The sequence below is a fragment of the Carcharhinus amblyrhynchos genome, chromosome 30 (assembly GCF_965287045.1).
Source record: "Carcharhinus amblyrhynchos chromosome 30, sCarAmb.v2.hapA, whole genome shotgun sequence".
Lineage (NCBI taxonomy): Eukaryota > Metazoa > Chordata > Chondrichthyes > Carcharhiniformes > Carcharhinidae > Carcharhinus > Carcharhinus amblyrhynchos.
The window spans coordinates 28661000-28681425 of record NC_137353.1 but is presented as its reverse complement, the minus strand read 5'-3'; the positions used below and the strand labels follow the sequence as shown (position 1 = coordinate 28681425).

The 20426-nt window shown below is 41.0% G+C and overlaps 1 protein-coding gene across 4 annotated transcripts in view; it reads right to left on the bottom strand.

The window, feature by feature from the left end:
- The window catches only part of disp3 (dispatched RND transporter family member 3), a 501267-nt gene that overhangs the window by 128045 nt on the left and 352796 nt on the right, over nucleotides 1-20426 (bottom strand). For 3 of the 4 annotated variants that reach the window (XM_080214968.1, XM_080214971.1, XM_080214969.1), the window contains 2 exons: nucleotides 2346-2506; nucleotides 1280-1441 (listed from right to left, as the gene is read on the bottom strand). In XM_080214968.1, coding sequence (XP_080071094.1) covers nucleotides 1280-1441; nucleotides 2346-2506 — 323 coding nt within the window. The remainder of the gene's footprint in view (nucleotides 1-1279; nucleotides 1442-2345; nucleotides 2507-20426) is intronic. The other variant, XM_080214970.1, reaches the window with a different exon arrangement.

The window sequence follows — 20426 nt, the reverse complement described above, 5'->3', positions numbered from 1 at the left end:
GCCTGTGCCAGGATTCTCTGGCCGATCCACAACATTTTCCTTGGTGTCAGGAGACGACGCGCCATGGTTGGCCATGCTTTTAGCCAGTTATCGTCATATCTCCTTACATGGCTGTGTCATATTCTATTTTATGATAGCTCGTAAATTCCTTGGAATGGCGATCAGTGGTGGATTACCATTCTGGAGGCAAATTCCCCTTGTTGAAATTAGAATGGTGGCGAGACCCGGGGCGACGGGGGTGCAGTTAGAAGGGGGAGGGTGGGCGGAGTCAAAATGATGGGAGACCTGTAAGGAAATGAAGTTGGAATGATGGGGGTAGAATCAAAACAAGAGAAGACTGGTGGGTGGGGGGGGAGGGGTCAACGAGATGGAATGGGGGTGAACTGGGGAATATAGTGGGGGTAGGGGAAAACTGGGATGGTTGAGTCAGACCCAGAGGAGGGTTCTGGAGTTGGATTAAGAGGAGGGAGCGGCAGAATGTCGCGGTTGGTCCTTGAGGGAGGTTGGGGTGGAGGGGAGCTGGTTGGTTGGATCATGAGAGAAGTTGAGCTGTGGGTGGGGGGGGGAGGGGGTTGGAGTTGGCTTTGGGAGGGGGATCCGGTATTGGGTCCAGTTGGGCCAGGGGATTGCCTGTTTGGGGGTGGAGGTGTCCTCTGAGTACTCATGTGTTTGGGGACAGTTTCCCATGTGGGGCCTGGTCCAGGTGTTTGAAATAGCTACTCTGGAAGGCATCTTTTCCTTCTACCAGTGTAACCATTAGAGTAAAACTGGCAGAGACGATTGAAGTTAGTGACTTAAATCTCTTTATCAGATGGTTCCCAGCTCAGCACAATTATCTAGGGGAAATTAGCCCATAGAAGCCTCCTACAGGCATTCTCCAGTGCATTTCTGGGACATCCCCCAAATGCGATGTTACAGAATCAGGAAGTATAGGTCTCTATGGAGCGTTTTGGGATGTTTTGTTACATTAAAGGTGCAAGATAAAAACACAATCTTTATAGCAATTTCTACATTACAACTGTGACGCCACTTCAATAAAAGTACCTTAATTGGTTGTAAAGTGCTTTGGGACATCCTGAGGCCATGAAAGGCACAGTATAAATGCAGGATTTTTTTCTTTTCACACACTCATATTGAAAACTGAATACTGATAACATGCATACTGTTTCTTCAAGTGTATAAGATCGCTATTTTCCTCTGACGCTTGCTAATGTTCTGCTCTCTTCATTTGGATTGAAATAACGTCAATAGTTCAACAATAACCTATGTAAATTCTTACCTAAAATAATCCATTTATTTTTGACTGCAGGAAGTACAACAAAATGGTAAAGTACGTCCTGCAGTCTGGCTATCAGTTGACCTCGGTTATGTCTTTCATCTTCCAATGGAAATGCCTCTGGCACCAGTGACACCAAAGGGACATCCCCATTGTCCAAGGAAGCTTTAGAAAAAAAGTAATATATTACTTTAATGAGATGCATATATGTGAAAATATATCTGGCAAAACATTACATTTTTTAAAATAATTTACTTGCAAGGATGCTGCAAGGAATCATGCTGTAAAATAATCTATTCTTTTCATTGTGAAAGGACACGTTATAACTAAAGACTAAAAAGATTAGTATAATGAAAATGATGCACTACTTCTGACAAGAAACCAGTGAACTTGCCGTAATGTCTTCAAAAAGATTTCTGTTAAACGGGAATCACGTAATAGATTTTAGTTTGCTACGATGTCATAGAATGCCTCCAGTGCAGGAGGCCATTCGGTCCATCGAGTCTGTATCAACATCCTGACCCTATTCCTGTAACCCCACATACTTATCCTGCTAACTCCTTTCACCGTCACATCTTAGGACACTAAGGGGACAACTTACCTAACCTGTTGATCTTAGTACTGTGCCAATCCACCTAACCTGTTGATCTTAATTCTGTGGGAGGAAGCTGGAGCATCCAGAGGAAACCCACACAGACATTGGGAGAACATACAAACTCCACAAATGTCTCCAACAATTTTCATATGCAGCAAAGCAGGAAAAACTGGAATTCTCCCAGTGTCCTGGCCATCACTTCCTCCTCAACCAATAGCACTAACAAGCAACTGGATAAACTGGCCAGTTTGTGGGACGTTACTGGTACTGGATGGCGATTATATTTGCTGACAGAACAATCAATACACACCATGTACTTCACTGAGTGAAGCTCAAGAATTTTCTATGCGCTAGGATATTATATTAACGTATTCCTTACTTCATCATTGTATTGTGCTTTGTATATTTTAATCACATGCATGTTACGAAACAAGAGTTTCATTATAAATTAATATCCAGGAAGGAAAGAGATACCTGCTTCTTCCTCAACTGATAGAAGTGGTATGTCATCATCCAAGTATTGTAATATCCCACCGATCGCCAATGAATCCTGGTCTGTGACTAGAAGTGAATCATCACACTCTCCTGAATCTTGTGATATGTTGCTAGCTTTCTTCTTACACATATGCTGGCAGCTGAAATAGAGGTTTAAAATGAAATATTCTATCAGAGCTCATGGTTTCCAATTCAAAGAAATTTTAATGTCTGTAATTTCACTCCAAATGATTGGAATAATTCAGCACACAACAAGAAGGGAACTCAGGAATGTTCTGCACAACTTATTAAAGTTAGGCTGTGTTACAGTCTTCATGTGTTGAAAATCAAAATTTGTATCCCAATAGTTATTAGATTATCTGGGAGAAGTGCTTTCACACTTGCATCTCTCATCAGTCACAAAATTTGCAAGAAAATCATCTGGTGATACACAAGTCAAAGACCTGGTGTAAACAGAATAAGATGCTAGAAAATACAAACAGAAACAGGATTCTTTAGAGACAGCAGTTGTGTAGTGTATATGCTGGCCAGGCGCTGTTTAGAAATTGGTTGCAGCGGAGATTTTCAGAAGGACAATACAAAACATATAGGGATGTCCTCAAAATATCACTTAAGAGCCTAAATAGCCGCACTGACTCATACAAGTCCCTGGGCTGTGATTGGCCATAATGAAAAAGGTTAATTCAGGAAGGCATGGTGGCACAGTGGTTAGCTTTGCTGCCTTACAGCTCCAGAGACCCGGATTCGATTCCAGTCTTGAGTGACCGTCTGTGGAGTTCTCCCTGTGTCTTTGTGGATTTCCTCTGGGTGCTTTGATTCCCTCCCACAGTCCAGAAATGCAGGCTATGCTAAGTTGCCCCTTTTGTGTCCAAAAATGTGCAGGTTAGAGGGATTAGCCATGGTTATGGGGAAAGGGCGATGTGGCTGGGCCTAGGTAAGAAGTTCTTTTGGAGAGTTGGTATAGATTTGTTGGGCAGAATGGCTTCCTTCTGAACTGTAGAGATTCTGTAAATTCTATGAAAGGCACTGAACACATTCAGGGACCGCGCTGGGAAAGTGCAAATGTAAGTCAAGGCACCAGAAAGAACACAAACTTCCAAATAACTTATCTATCTAATGTTTCAAGCATCACCTGTCTTGTATGTAGCACAGTCTGCAAATTGTGCATTGGACTCATCAGCGATCACAGAATCCACTCATCAATCTTGAGGGACTACCTAAGGAGGAGGAAATGTTGGTCCCAGGAGAACGAATGTCTAATGACTGTCTCCTTGGGGGCCACTGTCAAATCTGAACTCCCACAGATCCTAGTTTGAAAGCCTGCGGACTACATTAATAGCCTGCACCATTAATTGGTTTGAGTATCAAATTCTGAAAGGCGTTGTAACTTTGGGGTGATTTTCCCCCCTTCCCAATGCGGGATCTTCCAATCTCACGACAGTGCACCTCTGCTGCGGATATCCCAGTGACGGGGAGTGGATTCAATGAAAATCCCATTGTCAGCAGCGGGACCAGATTTCACTGCTAGCCAAAAGCATGCTGCCTCCTGCTGCCGAGAAATACTCTGTGTATGTTTGTGGTGGTGGGGGGGGATTTTTCTTTAAGCAATGCATAGATTAGTGAAGGTAATCTTTAATTATACATGCACTATTTGAAATCCCTGGGTGCTGTAGTAACTACTTGCTAAAGAATAAATGACTGATTGAGAGCCCATCACAATATTGAAAGACTTTGACCACAACGGAGAACCTATTATGAAAGTAATAAAAGTAATAAACATAATAAAATCCAAAAATCTAAGTCCTGTCCCGAAAATGGCACGTCCCATATTCACAGGGTAGGATGTGGAATGGAGACTGGGCAGGTTTCTCACATGCACGTTTTACAGAGACAACTGACCATTTAAATCATCAGCTGCCTTCACTCTAGTCTGATTTTTGAGGCCTAGCATTGTGGATCCTTTAGTTTGCAAAGTAGACCTGGTAAGAACAATTCGGAATTCAGTGTTTTCTTTGGATAGTCAGGGAACAGCTTTAGAAAGGTAGGGTATTCCTGTGCAATTTGCTTTAGAATTTTATTCACAGCCCCAGAAGTGGTGAAAAAAAAAATCCAATTGACTTCCCTTAACCCAAGGGAGTAAGAGGATGGAGTTCCTGGTCTTGCAGGGCAATTACATTTGCTCCTACTGACTTGTGCACCCAGGTGCACACTGTGCTGAGAACGGAACATAGTGCTCAGTGTGAAGGAGTATGGAAGGGGCAGCACAATGGTTAGCACTGCTGTCTCACATTGCCAGGGACCTGGGTTCGATTCCCAGCTTGGGTTACTGTCAGTGTGGAGTTTACACATTCTCCCCATGTCTGTGCATCTTCAGTTTTCTCCCATGGTCTGAAAGACATGCTGATTAGGTGCATTGACCCGAACAGGTGCCGCAGTGTGGTGACTAGGGGAATTTCACAGTAACGTCATTGCAGTGTTAATGTAAGCCTTACTTCTTACTAATAAATAAACTTTTAAAATAAATGAACTTCTAAAAAAAACATGGGTATGGTACCCTCACACATAGAGGCAACAAAAGACAGCCACTCTGACCAGCCGGAGGCCATAGCTGGGGCAGAAGGTCAGGAGGAAGAGGCTGCCTGCTGTTCACCAGGAAGAAAGAGAAGCAGGATAATTAGATACTACCTATGGGAAGGGTATCCAGATTTTGTACATCCAACCTCCAGCAGCAACCTGAGCTACAATTCATTGACCCCCAATGCCCTGCCAATTACAGTAAAGACAAACGTTGCCCTCAACCCTTATGCCTCAGGATCATCCCAGGGATCATCAAAAAACATGTCAGTCAGTACATCCCAGTCAGGATGGCACAGTGGTCAACACTGCTGGCTCACAACACCAGGGACCTGGGTTTGATTTCCGGCCTGGGTCACTGTTTGTGCATTCTCCCCATGTCTTTATGGGTTTCCTCTGGGTGCTCCAGTTTCCTCCCACAGTCTGAAAGATTTGCTATTAGGTGCAGTGGCCATGCTAAATTCTCTCTCGGTATACCCGAACAGGCGCCAGAATGTGGCGACTAGGGGATTTTCACAGTAACTTAATTGCAGTTTTAATGTAAGTCTACTTGCAGCACTAATAAATAAACTTAAACAAAGATGCATTAAGACTGTTGGTCATGTGGGAAAGCACATTAACTTCCTCATAGATTTGGCATCTCAGATACAGAAAGCCTCAGCCTTTGTCCAATTAGCAGGCTTCCCTCAGGTAAAGGATCTTACTGATTGCCCCCATATCAAAATGTGACCAGCTTTACCAACCACTAGTCCTTCCAGTTAATCAACATACACATAGTTTGTGATTACAACATCTTCCTTCAAGGTTTCCTGGTAGCTACCATGACTCATACAGACTAAGCAGTTCCCAACTCCCTCAGCTATTTCAGTCATCAACATAGACTTGTGGTTGGTTCCTAGGAGACCAGGGCTACCCCTGAAGAACTTGGACAATGAATCCCTTGAGGAGCCCACAAACAGAGGCAGAGCACAACTACAATAGAAATCATGTCGTTACCAGGAGGACCATTCAGCAGACAATTAGCATTTTAAAAATGCGCTTCAGTTACCTCACTCAAGAGGACTTCTGCAGTGTGCTCCAGCAAGGATATCATAAATAGCAGTGCTGTGCTACATGCTGCGTAATATTGTTCAGTAGAGTGAGATACAAAATGATGATGATGATGCCATGGCAGAGCTCCAACCTTGGAGGAGGAGGAAAATGAGGGTGATAAGGAGGAGAAGAAGTCCTTGTCCATTCAGAAAATTCCAAAATGGATGATGATAAGGAGATCATCAAAGGCACAGCAGCTGAGTGGCATGGCTGTAAAGCTAAGGATGACTCTATGTAGGAGTGGATCATCACCAGGTGGGTTCCTGTGCAAAAGAGATTCTCATAAGGTCTTCTGATATCATAGTTGCCATTAGCCAATCCCTGGTGACATACTCCCACCTAACTAACTTGGTACATTCACTCCACAGTTATCCAAGGGACTGCGCACCCCCAAAGATAATAAATATTAATGAGTTGGATTATGTCACATTCATATACTGAAACCCTTACCATTATAACTACAGGCCTCACCATATGCAAACTAACATGGCAATAAGTCATTCACAACCTGGTCCCGCACACGAACACCAATAATCATTGATGAGGGATGCATACCACAAAATTGTCCCAAATAAAATCATGCCCACAATGCTGAGAGTTATACAACATCAGAATTCCAACCCTACATATATGGAAAGGATTGTATGTTATAGCATTTATGCAGCTAAGGGCATCTCGTGCATGAGGAGCCCATAATTCCAACAACAGCCCTTTGAAAGAATTTGCATACCTTCCATTCTGGCCAATGGTCCAGTTTCCAATGTGGGCGCCAACATTCCTCGCTTCCATATGCTTCTGCTTACTGCACAAAGTGCATTCTGTGATACCTGGAATGTGGTAACTGAAGTAGAGGGCACATGATGGCCAATATTATCTGCAAGATTTACACAGCCTTTCGAATGGTGGTGGTGACACTTTGGTCAATGTGCAACATTGCAATGCAGATGAATGCCTTGCACCCAATACTCATGTTTGATATGCACCTGTTTGTGATTCTGATCATTGAGCGTCTCACTGCTTGAGCCTTTGAACACTGGAATCTTATGTCATACAGCAGGGAAGGAAGAAGTTCTCCAAAGCATTACACATCAACCTTGATCCTGGGTGCAAGTGCATGTGGACTTCGCAGGGCTACTTATGGCCTCTATGTTCCTAATATTGATTATTGCCCACTCCAAGTGGATTGAGATGTACCATGTGGCCTCTATCACCTTTCCTAACACCACAGAAAGATTCAGGCAGTCTTTCAGCACACATAATATGCTGGAGTCCTCATAACGCACAACCAACCCCATTTACCAGCGGAGAGTTCAAAATATTTATGACCACAAATGGAGTTAAGGCACATTTGCATGGCACTCTATCACCTCTCTTCAAATGGTTTGGCTGGCCAAATAATCCAAGTGCTTTAAAGCGGAAAAAAAAGGACTCCATAGATACAAAGTTGACATGTTCCTTTTTAGCTAAAGCCAACACTGCACATGACAATGCGTTTAGCCCCAGTGAGACTCCTGATGGGCAGATGCCTTGGAACCAGGCTCAGCCTTACCTTCCTGAATCCAAGTGCAAAAATCAAGGAAAAGCAAGAAGTCCAAAAGAGTGGTCATGATGGACATAAGCCAATAAGGTTTTTAAACCAGGAGGCACCGTTCACGAATGCAAGTTTTCAGAGAGGCACCCAGTGGACCCTAGGCATTGTCCTTTCAAGAGCTGGACCAGTGTCATTTACTGTAAGAACCGGAGGCAAGACAATGAAGAAACATATTGACCACCTCCACCATTGGCAACTTACAACAGAAGCAATGACTGCAACAGACATGCAATCACTGGCACTGTGCATACTGATGGGCAGGCAAGAAACTCCACCCACAATAGGCTCAAGAAAAGTCTATGAGGACTTTGCCTCAGAAATGGAGCAATGGAGTCACAGTCAGAGGCCATTGCCAAGGACAAGCTAACTACACTGACACTTCAACATTCATTGAGGAAGAGAGGGTCACCTGTTTGGTACACTCCCCTTGACAAAACTGAGTATGCAATGGAAAGAAGGCCACGGGCCAAAATACAAAGATGGCCCTGAGGCCTTAGAAATGAGGGGGAACCCTCAGACTCTTTTGACAAGGTTCTTATCACATAGCATAACCTTACAATATTAATATGACAATTCTCATGGCTTACATGATGAATTCTTGATTGATCTCCTTGTGGGACTTGTGGAATACGATTTATTGTGCTAATAGGCAATTACCACCCAGGTAGAAATTGTTTCCTGAGCTCTTGATAAGACGGACCCCTGAGGGATCCAGTGATCTTTTGTTCCAAAGGGGACTTCTTTCTACACACCACAAGGTTGTGGTTTAACTTCTGACTTAAGAATACTAAAGCATCATTCCTTTTCCAGTCTGCTTCCTGAGTTATACCAGAGAGTGGCTATTAATTGGCCACTTAAGGCCCTCAATTGGCCGAAATTGGAATGAAAGATTTATACCTGAAATGGTAATCTGCCTATTCTCCTTTCAGATGATCAGCTATGCATTGCTTCCATATGCTGCTTCTGTTCCAGATTTCCAACAAGACAATCAAATCACTATAATTCTCACCTGTTGCTCAGGCACAGTATTGAGAGGAATTCCGTAGAAAAGCAAGTATTTTCTGTTATAGGAGAAGATAACTGGATTGCACTGGTGTGACAGGATAAAGTGCATGACAAGATTGTTGGCACTGAAATCAATGAATAGCCATTAACTTAATGGCTTCTGTGTCAGTGTAGATTGGTTTTCCCCTAGTTAGTGTTGGGCATGAAACCCACAAGAACCAAATTGTCAAGGTTCTTATCAAGTAGCGTAACCTCACAAAATAAATTCATGCTGGTCCTCATCAGCTGAAATGGAAATCATCCTCAGAGCATCTGGTATCTCCTCCCTGATCTCATCAGCAGCCTCGGAAACAGTTCATCTGCTCCTGGTGACTTATCAACTTACAAGTATTCCAACTGTTCGACTACTCCCTCTCTCTTTATGATTATCTCATCCAGCATCTCAGTGTTCCTCCTGGACTACTAAATCTGCAACGTCCCTTTCTTTTGTAAACACAGACAAAATATTCATTTAAAACCCTTCCCACAGCCTTTGTATCTACACACAAATTCCCTTCTTCATCTTTGATAGGTCTCACTTTTTCCTTAACTAACCTTTCACAATTAATATATTGGTAAAACATTTTTGGGTTTTCTTTAATTTTACTTGCTGATCATTTTTCATGCCCACTCTTGGATTTAGTAATTTCCTTTTTTATTTCGTCCTTGCACTTCCTATATTCATTTAGGCTATCTGCAGTGCTTAGTTCTTTGTGCCTATTATACACTTTATTTTTCTGCTTGATATTCTCTTGTATTCTTCTAGACAACCAGGATGGGTTGAGATTTGGCAGTACCACTCTTATTTTTAAAGGGGACATATCTACTTTGCACATTTAGGATCTCAATTTTTAGTGCTTCCCATTGGCTTTTCACTTATTTATCCTCTAGCCTCTGGCTGCACAGGCCACCTCTGCCAAGTCCTTTCTCATTCTTATAAAATTTGCCTTCCTCCAGTTCAAAAGTTTTGTTCCTGCTTTATCTGTCCTTTTCCAGGGTAATGCTAAATCTAACTGAATTGTGATCACTATTACCAGCCTTCACAAGTTCTTTAGCACATGAGGTGCCCTGACATGAAGGGGAGAGAAGGCCTGCAAGTGACCCTTCTCAACCCCTTTCTCTGAAATGGCAATTCTGGGACCACCAACCCCAGTCCTGAGTTGAAATTGTCTGTGTCCCTTGGGTCTTCTCCAGTGTCCCCACAGCAATGCATACCCATAAAGGATGCTGGCTGCAGCACTCACCTCTGAAAACCCCTTTGGAGGTGAAGGTACCAGATTCATGCTTCTGTAGACCTGTTGTGAATGGCACCGGCGCAATGTCATGCTGGAAATTCTGTGCGAGCTCAATATCCAGACAGTTCTCGCTAATGACATGCTAATGTATGAAAATGAACATTCTGCAGTCCACAGCTTGTTTCAGGCTATTCTGCTGGCCAGAGGCCAGGAAGATCAGAACTTTAAAACTTGCTGGCATGAATTATGCCCTCCGGAGTTTGGGCACATGCTGCCTTTTCCGCAGATGGAGAGTGCGGGCTCAAAATCATCCCCAAAGGATCCGAGGCTGTGGCTGACCATGCCCAAAACTCATCAGGTGACAGATCTTGAATAATGTTCCAGTCAACTGACCATGAATTTGACACCGTCACACTTTCAAATATTAAACAGTTTGATAAAATGAATCCAATTTTCCCTCCCAATACCATCAAGGAATAAGTACTATGGTCTGCAACATCAAACATTTCTGCTTGGCTATATGGCAGGGAAGAGAAATGCCTTCCAATATTTAGTTGTTAGATGCATAACAGTCAGCTGATGGGAAGAGTGGTTTTGCTGAGAAACTATATAATGCTTATGCACATCACAAACCCGTTCCGCACATTTCTATTCACAATTCAAAGCATCCAAGTTACTATGATGCTAATTCCTTTTCAATCCCAACAATGCTTCAGGCTATAGTTATTTTGCCTTAGATCTTTGCTTTACTGCTCCCTCATTTTGCATTAAAAATGTCACGCTTTCTGAACAAACATGGCCTGAGGATTTGCTGTTTTGTACCTTGTACTAACAGAGAAGAATCCCTTTAGCGATAAAATCATTACGGTTAAGCATCAGACAGTTCATTTGCTCATTCTGGCACAGATTCAGTATCTCCATCCCCCCCGAAATTCACAAAATTTTCTTGAAAGCAGAGTCACACACAAGTGACCAAGTTTCAAGTGTGAATCTAGACTGTGATATTCAGAATACTATTCAACTTCAGGATATTACAGACAAACCAATCTTTAACCAATGCCTACATAGATCACAGGATAATGGTTAGGAATGGGAACTCTGGCTGATTATCTCTCCACCACTTGGAGACTCAGACCAAATGCAGTATCACACCTACCTGAATGCAGACCAAGGCTCAACATTATGGAACCATGGGGCTGACCTGGGCCTGACATCACACGATACAGAATTTATATATCAATTTATATCAACAAACTCTCATTAACCTCACTGGGGGTGGGGGGAGGGGGGTGGTGCCAGCAGTAGGGGTGAGTGTATTTATGTACTGTGGAATAAAAAGCTCGCAAGTTGACTTGCCCAGTGTTAATTTGGTTTGACTTCACATACTGAAGGAATATGGATGCATTAGACACAGAAATCTGGACCTGATCCTATGAGAGTTTTATTGTTGTGCTCTTGGGTTTTGCTACAAAACTTGATATAGGACAGTAAGAGTCAATTTCCGTATGAAGTAGGTGCTGGCATCACTGATCTGACAATATTTATGATATCTTGAAATTTGTAACACTTATAGTTGAGGCTGGCTCACCTCACCTAACACACCTTGCCCATGTCTTCACTGATATCAGCCCCGCAGGCACTTACAATTTAACAAGCTGTTGCTCTGTGGGCCTAGTTTTTCTATATTTTGCAATTCATCATGATTGTCTTTCAAAAATGTATATCCATATTATATTATCTTCATACAGTTTTCCATAAGATATAGGGGTAGAATTAGGAAATTTACCCATTGAATCTGCTTTGCCATTCAATCATGGCTGATATGTTCCTCAACCTCATTCTCTTGCCTTTTCTCTGTAACCTTTGATCCCCTTACGAATCAAGAACCTACTATCTTTATCTTAAATACACTCAATGACCTTCCCTCCACAGCCATCTGTGGCAATGAAGTCCATAGATTTACAACCATCTGATTGAACAAATTCCTCCTCATTTCGGTTTTAAAAGGGTTGTCCCTTTTCTCTGAGGCTGTGCCTTTGGATCCTTGTCTCTCCTACTAATGGAAACATCTTCTCCACGTCCACTCTATCCAGGCTTTTCAATATTCTATAAGTTTCAATGAGGTCCCCTCCTCATCCTTTTAAACTCAATTGAGTACAGACCCAGAGTCTTCAAAAGCTCTTCGTACGTCAAGCTTTTCATTCCCAGGATCATTCAAGTGAACCACCTCTGGACCCTTTCCAAGGCCAGCACATCCATCCTTAGATTCTGGGGCCCAGAGTTGCTCGCAATATTCCAAATATGGTCTCACCAGAGCCTTATAAAGCCTCAGCAGTATACCCATGCTTTTGTGTTCTAGTCCTAGAGAAACCAATTTTCTTTAAAAAAAATCCCATAAACTTGCTTGTCATCACAAGTGAGATTGAATCAATTATGAAGATTGTGTCATTAACATTTTACAATAATCATGTCAATTTTTTCATTCAAGGTGATATCCTCATTTCAATTTCTTTTCAAAAGTGAGTTGATGTAATGAAATACACACATTTAATGGGATCACAGAAAATAAATAGCAACTGGCTTTATTTGAAAGATATGAAAAATGCAATATCTGATTGACAGAATATTTTTTGCAGAATCTAATTCAGATTATAATTTAAAGCCAGCACTGAGAAGCCAACCCTTGGCAATCTGAACTTTCTCACCCATGTAAGTATAAGAGCAAATATCTTTTACTGGCTGATTTGTCCTGTTTGAACTTTGCGGACCTGGAGGTTTGCAAAGTGCTGTTCTCAATGTTGTTAATATCCATTGATTTCAATATCTGCCAATTTATCCAAATCAATAAGAACATGTTATTAGAGTTACGACATAGGAAGTTGTTTCACTTACCAGTACAGTGCTGATTTGCTGCAATAGTCCTGCTACCTGTTCCCTATTACCCTTTTTTTCCTTTTTCAAATATTTATCCATTCAACTATTTCCATTATCTCATGGCACTACTTTGAGGAAGATGATTTCAAATATCCTGAAAGGCACTGTACAAGTTTTCTTTTTAATTAAGAAAAATGTAACAATAAGACACAAAAACAACACTGAAACCAGAGAAGTGTAAGTTGACCTTTCTTTTTAAATCATAAATTCTGCTTCTGGGCGGCACAGTGACATAACAGCACTGCTGACTCAGAGCTCCAGTGACCCGGGTTTAGTTCCAGCCTTTGGTGATTGTGTGGGGTTTGCACGTCCTTCCACATTCTGAGCGAGTTTCCTCTGGATGCTCCTCCCACAGTCCAAAGATGTGCAGGTTAGGTGGATTGGCCACGGTAAATGTGTGGATTTACAGAGATAGGGTGGGGAGAGGGCCTGTCAGAGAGTCAGTGAAAATCAAAGGGCCAAAAGGCCTCTTTAAAACTGCAGGGATTCTACGATTGATTCTATGAATCCACCATGGATTTTAATTTCATATTTAGTCTGTGAGGTTTCATTGGTATTCATAAGGAAACTTGGGCACTCTTTAAGATATACGTTTTTAAAGTCTAGTTTATGCTCTATGGGAGGGTGCAGAAGTCCGTTAAATCAATTAATGTACTCTGATATTGGGTTGATCAGTCATTGCACAGTAAACAGAATTCTGTGTTTACCAACTTTCTTGGTTGTCAGCTTTGTCTCAGCGGTGACACTTTAGCTTGAATCAAAAGATCTTGGGTTTAAAGAAGGCAATGGCATATTGGTATGGTCACTGGATTAGTAATCCATAGACCCAGGGTAATGCTCTAGGGTCCTGAGTTTGAGCCACATCACAGCAGATTAAAATATGAATTCAATACAAATCTGGAATTAAAAGTCTAATGATGACCAAGAAACGATTATTAATGGTTGTGAAAAAACCTATCTGGTTCAATAATGTCCTTTTGGGAAGGATACCTATTACTTGGTATGGCCTATATGTGACTCCAGATCCACAGTGATTGATATTTAAATGCTCTCTGAATTGGCCTAGTGAGCCACTAAGTTCAGGGCAATTAGGGATAGGCAATAAATGCTAGCCCACTCAATGGTGCCCACATCCCATGAGCAAATTTTTAAAAAGCCAAACTGCAGAGAACTATCATTTCTAGACAACAATTCAGTACTGAAGGGTGTAATACATCATATTCTTTCACATGGAGTATTAAACCTCTGTCTACCCTCTCCTACATGAAAAAGAATCACATTGTTACTTGGAGATTATATAAATTTCCCTATAATTACAACAGCAATTACTCTTCAAAGGTACTTAACTGGTGTGATGCACTTTGGACAACTCAAGGATATGAAAGGTGCTGTACAAATGCAAGATCCTTCTTTATTGGCATATGATTTATATTGTCGCACACCAATGAAATCATTTTCTGGAATGTTTGTACTCTACTTTTGGGTAGCTAACTGCTTTTCTAAAGTGAGGAAAGATTTTGCTGTTCTTGTAAATCTTACAGTGTTAAGATATGGCAGATGGTAATTGCCAGGTTGATCAAATCCTACAGGGAAACTTGGTCAAGCTATCACAACAATTGCAATTTGTATTTTTATGATAAGTGTGTATATTGAAGTCAAATGTAAAGATTGCAGTGCCACTTTTGGAAATTTTAAATATCAAATAAACTATTAACAATATAAAAGAATACTTAAACAACCAGGATTACAGCTACAAAATTAAATTTAGTTTGACAACAAATCCCAAAAGATCTTAATTTATTTTAATGTAATATCTTAATTAAAAGATCTTAGCTACTCTCAGCCCCTTTTCCAGGCAATAGTCCCTTTAGATTCTTAGTCTATAAGGATTCTAGTAATATTGCTGCAAAATACTCACTGTTATCACAGAGGAGGTATTCCACAGGACTTCTCTCTCTCTCACTTGACAAAAGAAATCCAAGGCTTGCAACAAATCCTTGCTCTCTGGAAGAAACAAATAGTCCTCTGGGGTGGCAGGCTGCTCACTTCAGCATACTCTTCAGAATATCACATGGCCTCTCTTCTCGTACAGTTTTCAATCTTTCCTTAACTATGTTTTTTGCTTTGATCTCTACATCCATTGTTCTCAAATTTCTTTGAAAGTTACCTTTCCCAGGTTATAAAACTCTGTCTTGTTTTCTTTATGGTCACTACTTTTGGGAAAAAATAACTTTGCTTTATTCATTTATGATCATTGCCAGTTATAGACCTCTTTTTATTTCTCTTTAAAATTTAACAAGTAAACACAAACAAAACATCATTTATCTCCCCATACAAATTTCTACCCATGTTGTTTACTTGTATCCTATCTTAGCTTTGCTCATTTCTACTTCAAATAGCTGCTTTATCACTAATCCTTTTGATTTTTTAAACCTTGCGGTGTAGTTGAATGGGCCACATACACAAACATACAAACAATTCCACCACAAGCCTGATCCACTGTATCTCACAGTAATTTTCTGCAAAAAATTGTATTTTCTTCACTCTACATTTACAATAAACTTGCCATTGACAATACAAGGCCTGTGCGTTAGGGACTGGTAGCAGTCCCTAATTGTCATTAATATAAAATGGCCTCATCTAATTGAGCAGTGCTACCAGGGAAGTGCTACCACAAGAATCAACTAGGAACTTACATCTCTAGGGGAGGAAATGGGGTATGCACAATCATGTAGAGCTTGAGGTTAAAGGTTTTAGATGGGAGTTTAGATATGGTGAGATGGAGGAGATTTCGGACAGGAAGGGTAGAAGCCATTGAAGGTGAGTATACTCAGTGTCAAACATTGTGACCCTGGGGATAGTGAGCTTAGATTCATTGCTGTAAATGGAGTTTCTTGTTGTCCCCAAGTCACTCTTCTTCCCGCATGCAGATGTAATGAAATAAAGACAACACCTATATTTATACAGCACCTTTCACAATATTTCAAATTCCTTTATGACCAACTAAACACTTTTGAGTTGTAGTCACAAGTACAATTTATTTTTATTATTCACTCATGGGATTTGGGCATCATTGGCTGGGCCAGCATTTATTGCCCACTCGAGGACAGTTAAAAGTAAATAAATCACATTACTGTGGGTCTGGAGTCACATGTAGGGTAGACCAGGTGAGGATGGCAGATTTCCTTTCCTAAAGGACATTTGTGAACCAAATGGATTTTTACAACAATCAACAGTGGTTTTGTGGTCATCATTTGACTTTTAATTCCAGATCTTTATTGAATTCTAATTTCACTATCTGCTATGGTGGGATTCGAACCCAGGTTCCTGTGCCTCTGTATTGCTAGTCCAGCGATAATACCACTATATCACTGCCTTCCCCCAACATAGACCATGTTATCAAATGATGATAGTAAGAAGTCTCACAACACCACATTAAAATCCAACAGGTTTAGTTTGCTACCAAATAAACCTGTTGGACTTTAACCTGGAGTTGTGAGACTTCTTACTGTGTTTACCCTAGTCCAATGCCAGCATCTCCACATCATCAAATGATGAAGCAGACTTGAGGGGCTGAATGGCTTACTCATATTCACAATACGTATGCTTATTCATCATCCCGGACGAATGAGATGAGCTGTGCTGGATGGCCTTTGGCATTCATGATTATCTTGTGACAAGACAATGGAATCATGGTTGGACCTCTGTTTATCTTGTAGTTATTGGAAGTTTGCTACCAGCAAGCTTTCTGGGGTGAAATGGGGTTGAGCTATGAGGAGAGGCTGAATAAACTAGGCTTGTACTCGTTCTTCTAAACTCTGAGGGGAGACCTCATTGAGACATATAAGATGATGAATGGGATGGATAGGATAGAGGTGGAGAGACTCTTCCCGCTCAGAAAGGACAGTAGGACTAGGGGGCACAGCCTCAAGATAAAGGGGGGGGCGGTTCAGAACGGAGTTGAGGAAGAACTTCTTCACTCAAAGGGTGGTGAATCTCTGGAATTCTCTGCCCGTTGAAGTGGTGGAGGCTACATCGATAAATATTTTTAAGACGCGGGTTGATGAGTTTTTGATAAGAGAGGGGATTAAGGGTTATGGGGAGAGGGCGGGAATGTGGAACTGAGCCACGACAGATCAGCCATGATCTTATTGAATGACGGGGCAGGCTCGAAGGGCTAGATGGCCTACTCCTGCTCCTATTTCTTATGTTCTTATGAAATTGCCAGACAGTTGTGTATAATTTGTTCATAATGAATCAATAAACACTTTTATCCTGCACATGATTTTTAAGAGCCTTTTCAATTTACTTCAATCTTGCCTTTTTGTCTACTTACCTATTACCGCACTGTTTTGGTGCACATATGAGATTTTTGAGAAATGAAATATCGTGATAAGGTTGTATTGTATAGTAGGTATTGAAAACATATTTTAAGAGAAGCAGCAGAATTTTCAGATTTGCTGAATGAGTAAACACAGATACAATTGTGAACATTCAGCTTTCTCTTCTGGCCTCTTAATTATGTTGGACAGAGATGTGAAGTTGTATGCTACTGCAGATAGGATTGCTTGGTTGCTTGTGTAAATGTATTTTTAATTGGGTCATGAATATACCTGTTTAACTAGTTGTCATGATATGACAAAAGGAGGGAATGTGAAGTTGTACGAATGAAGTAGTGGCATGATGGGAAAATTTGTCAAGTATTTGGTACAAAATAAGGAAAGCTGACTCCGCATAACCTAGGGCTGTATGAGTAAGACAAGATAAGGCCAGGGATGAAGGAGTCACTGACTGTCTTCTGTTCTATCAAAGGACAAGATAAAGGTACGACTGATGAGACAAAGAGTTCTAGGAGATCAGCAGGTTGTACCATAATTTATGACATTGTTTATGATGTTACTACTGATCGAATTCTGAAAAAGCTGTGGTCACGCAAACTGATAATGATTATGTATAAATACTGAACTGATTCTTTATGTAAGCGTGGACCTGGAGGAATTAGCAAGTTGTAATGACGGCTCTCCGAACTCAAGTTACTGCCAATGCTGCATGCAGTGTTTTGTAAATAAAGATGAGTTATTTTGTCGGAATTACTTTTGTTGAGTCTTACTAACACAGTCAAGAAGCAGGAAAATTTCTACCTCAACTGAGATACTGGATGATTCCAATGCTTCTCACTGACAGTGAAGGCCAATGTTGTTTAATCATTCTACTTTGTTGCTCGGGAGTAATTTGATCTTTATACCCTGTGCAATTGAATAATGTCATGCACCCAAGCAGGAGGAGGTCTTCTAATATTTCTACAGAATGGAAACAATCTTTCACTTTATTTGGATTGCAGGTTGTTACAGGGTGTAATTTTGAGTAGAGTGTTCTTATCAGCATTAAGTAATTGTTTTACTATCATCGGTAGAGGGTTATGAGCATATGCAGATTTTGGAGTGCTTTTAAGTCTGCAAGAGAGCTTTTTGTAAGCCACACCTATTTTACTTTGCTTCTGTTTTCAACAGTTCTGCTGAATTACCAATACTGTTACACATTATTTATTTACATAAAGAATCTCATTATTTTAAACACTATATTTAACTACTTTTATTGGTCTCAAGTTATCACTTCTTTTTGGCAATGCTGAGTATCCACCTCTCTCAATTTACACACATTTAAATAATAATCTACCTTTTTATTTTTGCTACCAAAGTGAATAACCTCACATTTGCAGTGTTGCAGATATACTGCAGATATTACAGTATCCAGTTCTTTCAGCCATTTCATAATATTATCTGGAGTGAATTGAAAGGACTGAAGATGGAAATCTGTGATAGGAGGGCTTGAGGAGGACTCTGGAATGGACTGTCTCTCTGCACTTCCAGATGAAGGTGGATGCAAACATTTCAGCCTTTCTTTCTCACCCAGGTGCTGAGCCCCGCCATCACTGAGGATGGAAATTTGCATGGACCCTGTATCTCCTGTTAATTACTTATCCATTACCATCCGTGACTGCACAGCTTATGTATGATTGTTTGATTGTAGGATTGTTTCTCTAACTACAGCATACTACTTCTGCTGTTCAGCATGCACATCATCCTGTGTTGTAGCTTCAAATGATTGGCAGCTCGTCTACTACTGGCATGATTTCCTATATTCTTCATTGAACCAGGGTCAATCTGCTGGATTATTAGTAATGGGAGAGTGAGGGATATGCCTGGCCATAAAATGACAGATTTCCGCAGATTATAATTCTACTGCTGACACCCACAGCTCTTGAGGGATGCCCAGTTTGAACTGTTAGATCTGTTCTGAATTTATCTAATGTCTACACAATGGTGGAGCTCCATTACACAGTGGAAGGCATCCTTAATGTGAAAACAGGACTTCAACTCCCAACAGTTAAGAGATGGTCATTCTTACCAATGCTGTCTTGAAAATAATGCACTCTATTGTAGGTAACGGACTGGCAGCTGGCGTAAACATGCATTTATTTACGTAGTCAGACTTTCTAAGATGTTTCAAAGCTCAGAAGAGTCAGGTTCTAAAAAGGTTTGCCGAGTTAGGACTCGATATGGAAGACACTTAAGAATTGCAGTCCAGAAGATTGCCTCTGGATTCTAACATCTCCACAAAAATTTGAATGTTCAAAGGGCCGTGGGTGGGGAGAAATGGGAAACACACTTGTTTTCCAATTGATGGCCCTCTAAGCTCCTCAATGGGCTTGCCAAGGTGCCTGTGCATTTGCAATTTTGAATCTCAACAGTCTCAGGCATGTTGATGCACAGTTGTCAGATTTGCTGCATAGCCAAAAGGAACTCTGCTTATTTAAAACTGAACTTTCATGGATCTCCGAGTAATCTAACTTGCTTGGCTCCTTTTATCACTATGTGTACCAATATGGCCTAGGGGTTGGCCGCTCTCTTTGAAAAGGTGATAGCAGCACCAACTTGGCTGTTCCCTGCCTCTGCTGCTTGTACAGTTCCACTTCCTGAAGGCTCAAGGTAGCATTATTTGGGCACTGAGCTTGCTTCTAGGCCACTTGAATTTAAAGGTAACGTTGCAATAAGCTGAGATGCAGGGTCAGGGTCTGGAATTCATTCAGATGTCAGATTCCTGATCCCACATACAAAACCTGGTCAATGGTTCCACCTGTTACTAGGTGGTTTTTTGCAACTAAATTACTTAATTTATATTCCAGTTTTTCAAAGAAAAATTGAAACATAAATCTGCATATCTAAACATTGAACAGCATGTTAATTAGGGATTTAAAAATATATTGCATTTCTGATGTTCCCAGGGAAATTGGAGGAACAATTAAAGTCAACAAAAATTATGGTCAATGTGACCTTGTCTGCATACCTCATGTACTTGACCAAATTCCTCTTGGCTCTAATGCAGAAAGATGTTAATTCATGTCCAAGTTAAAGCCCGTGTTAGCATGTGAAGCATTTGATAGAAATGCTTTCAGATTTTACACTATGCCACATCTCAGAGTTGCTATCCTAGAATGCAAATTTGAGCCCTGCTAGGCCAATGGTTAGAAAGTATGATGGTTTTTTTGACAACTTTTCAAGAGACATCAATTTGACAGCTGATGACATG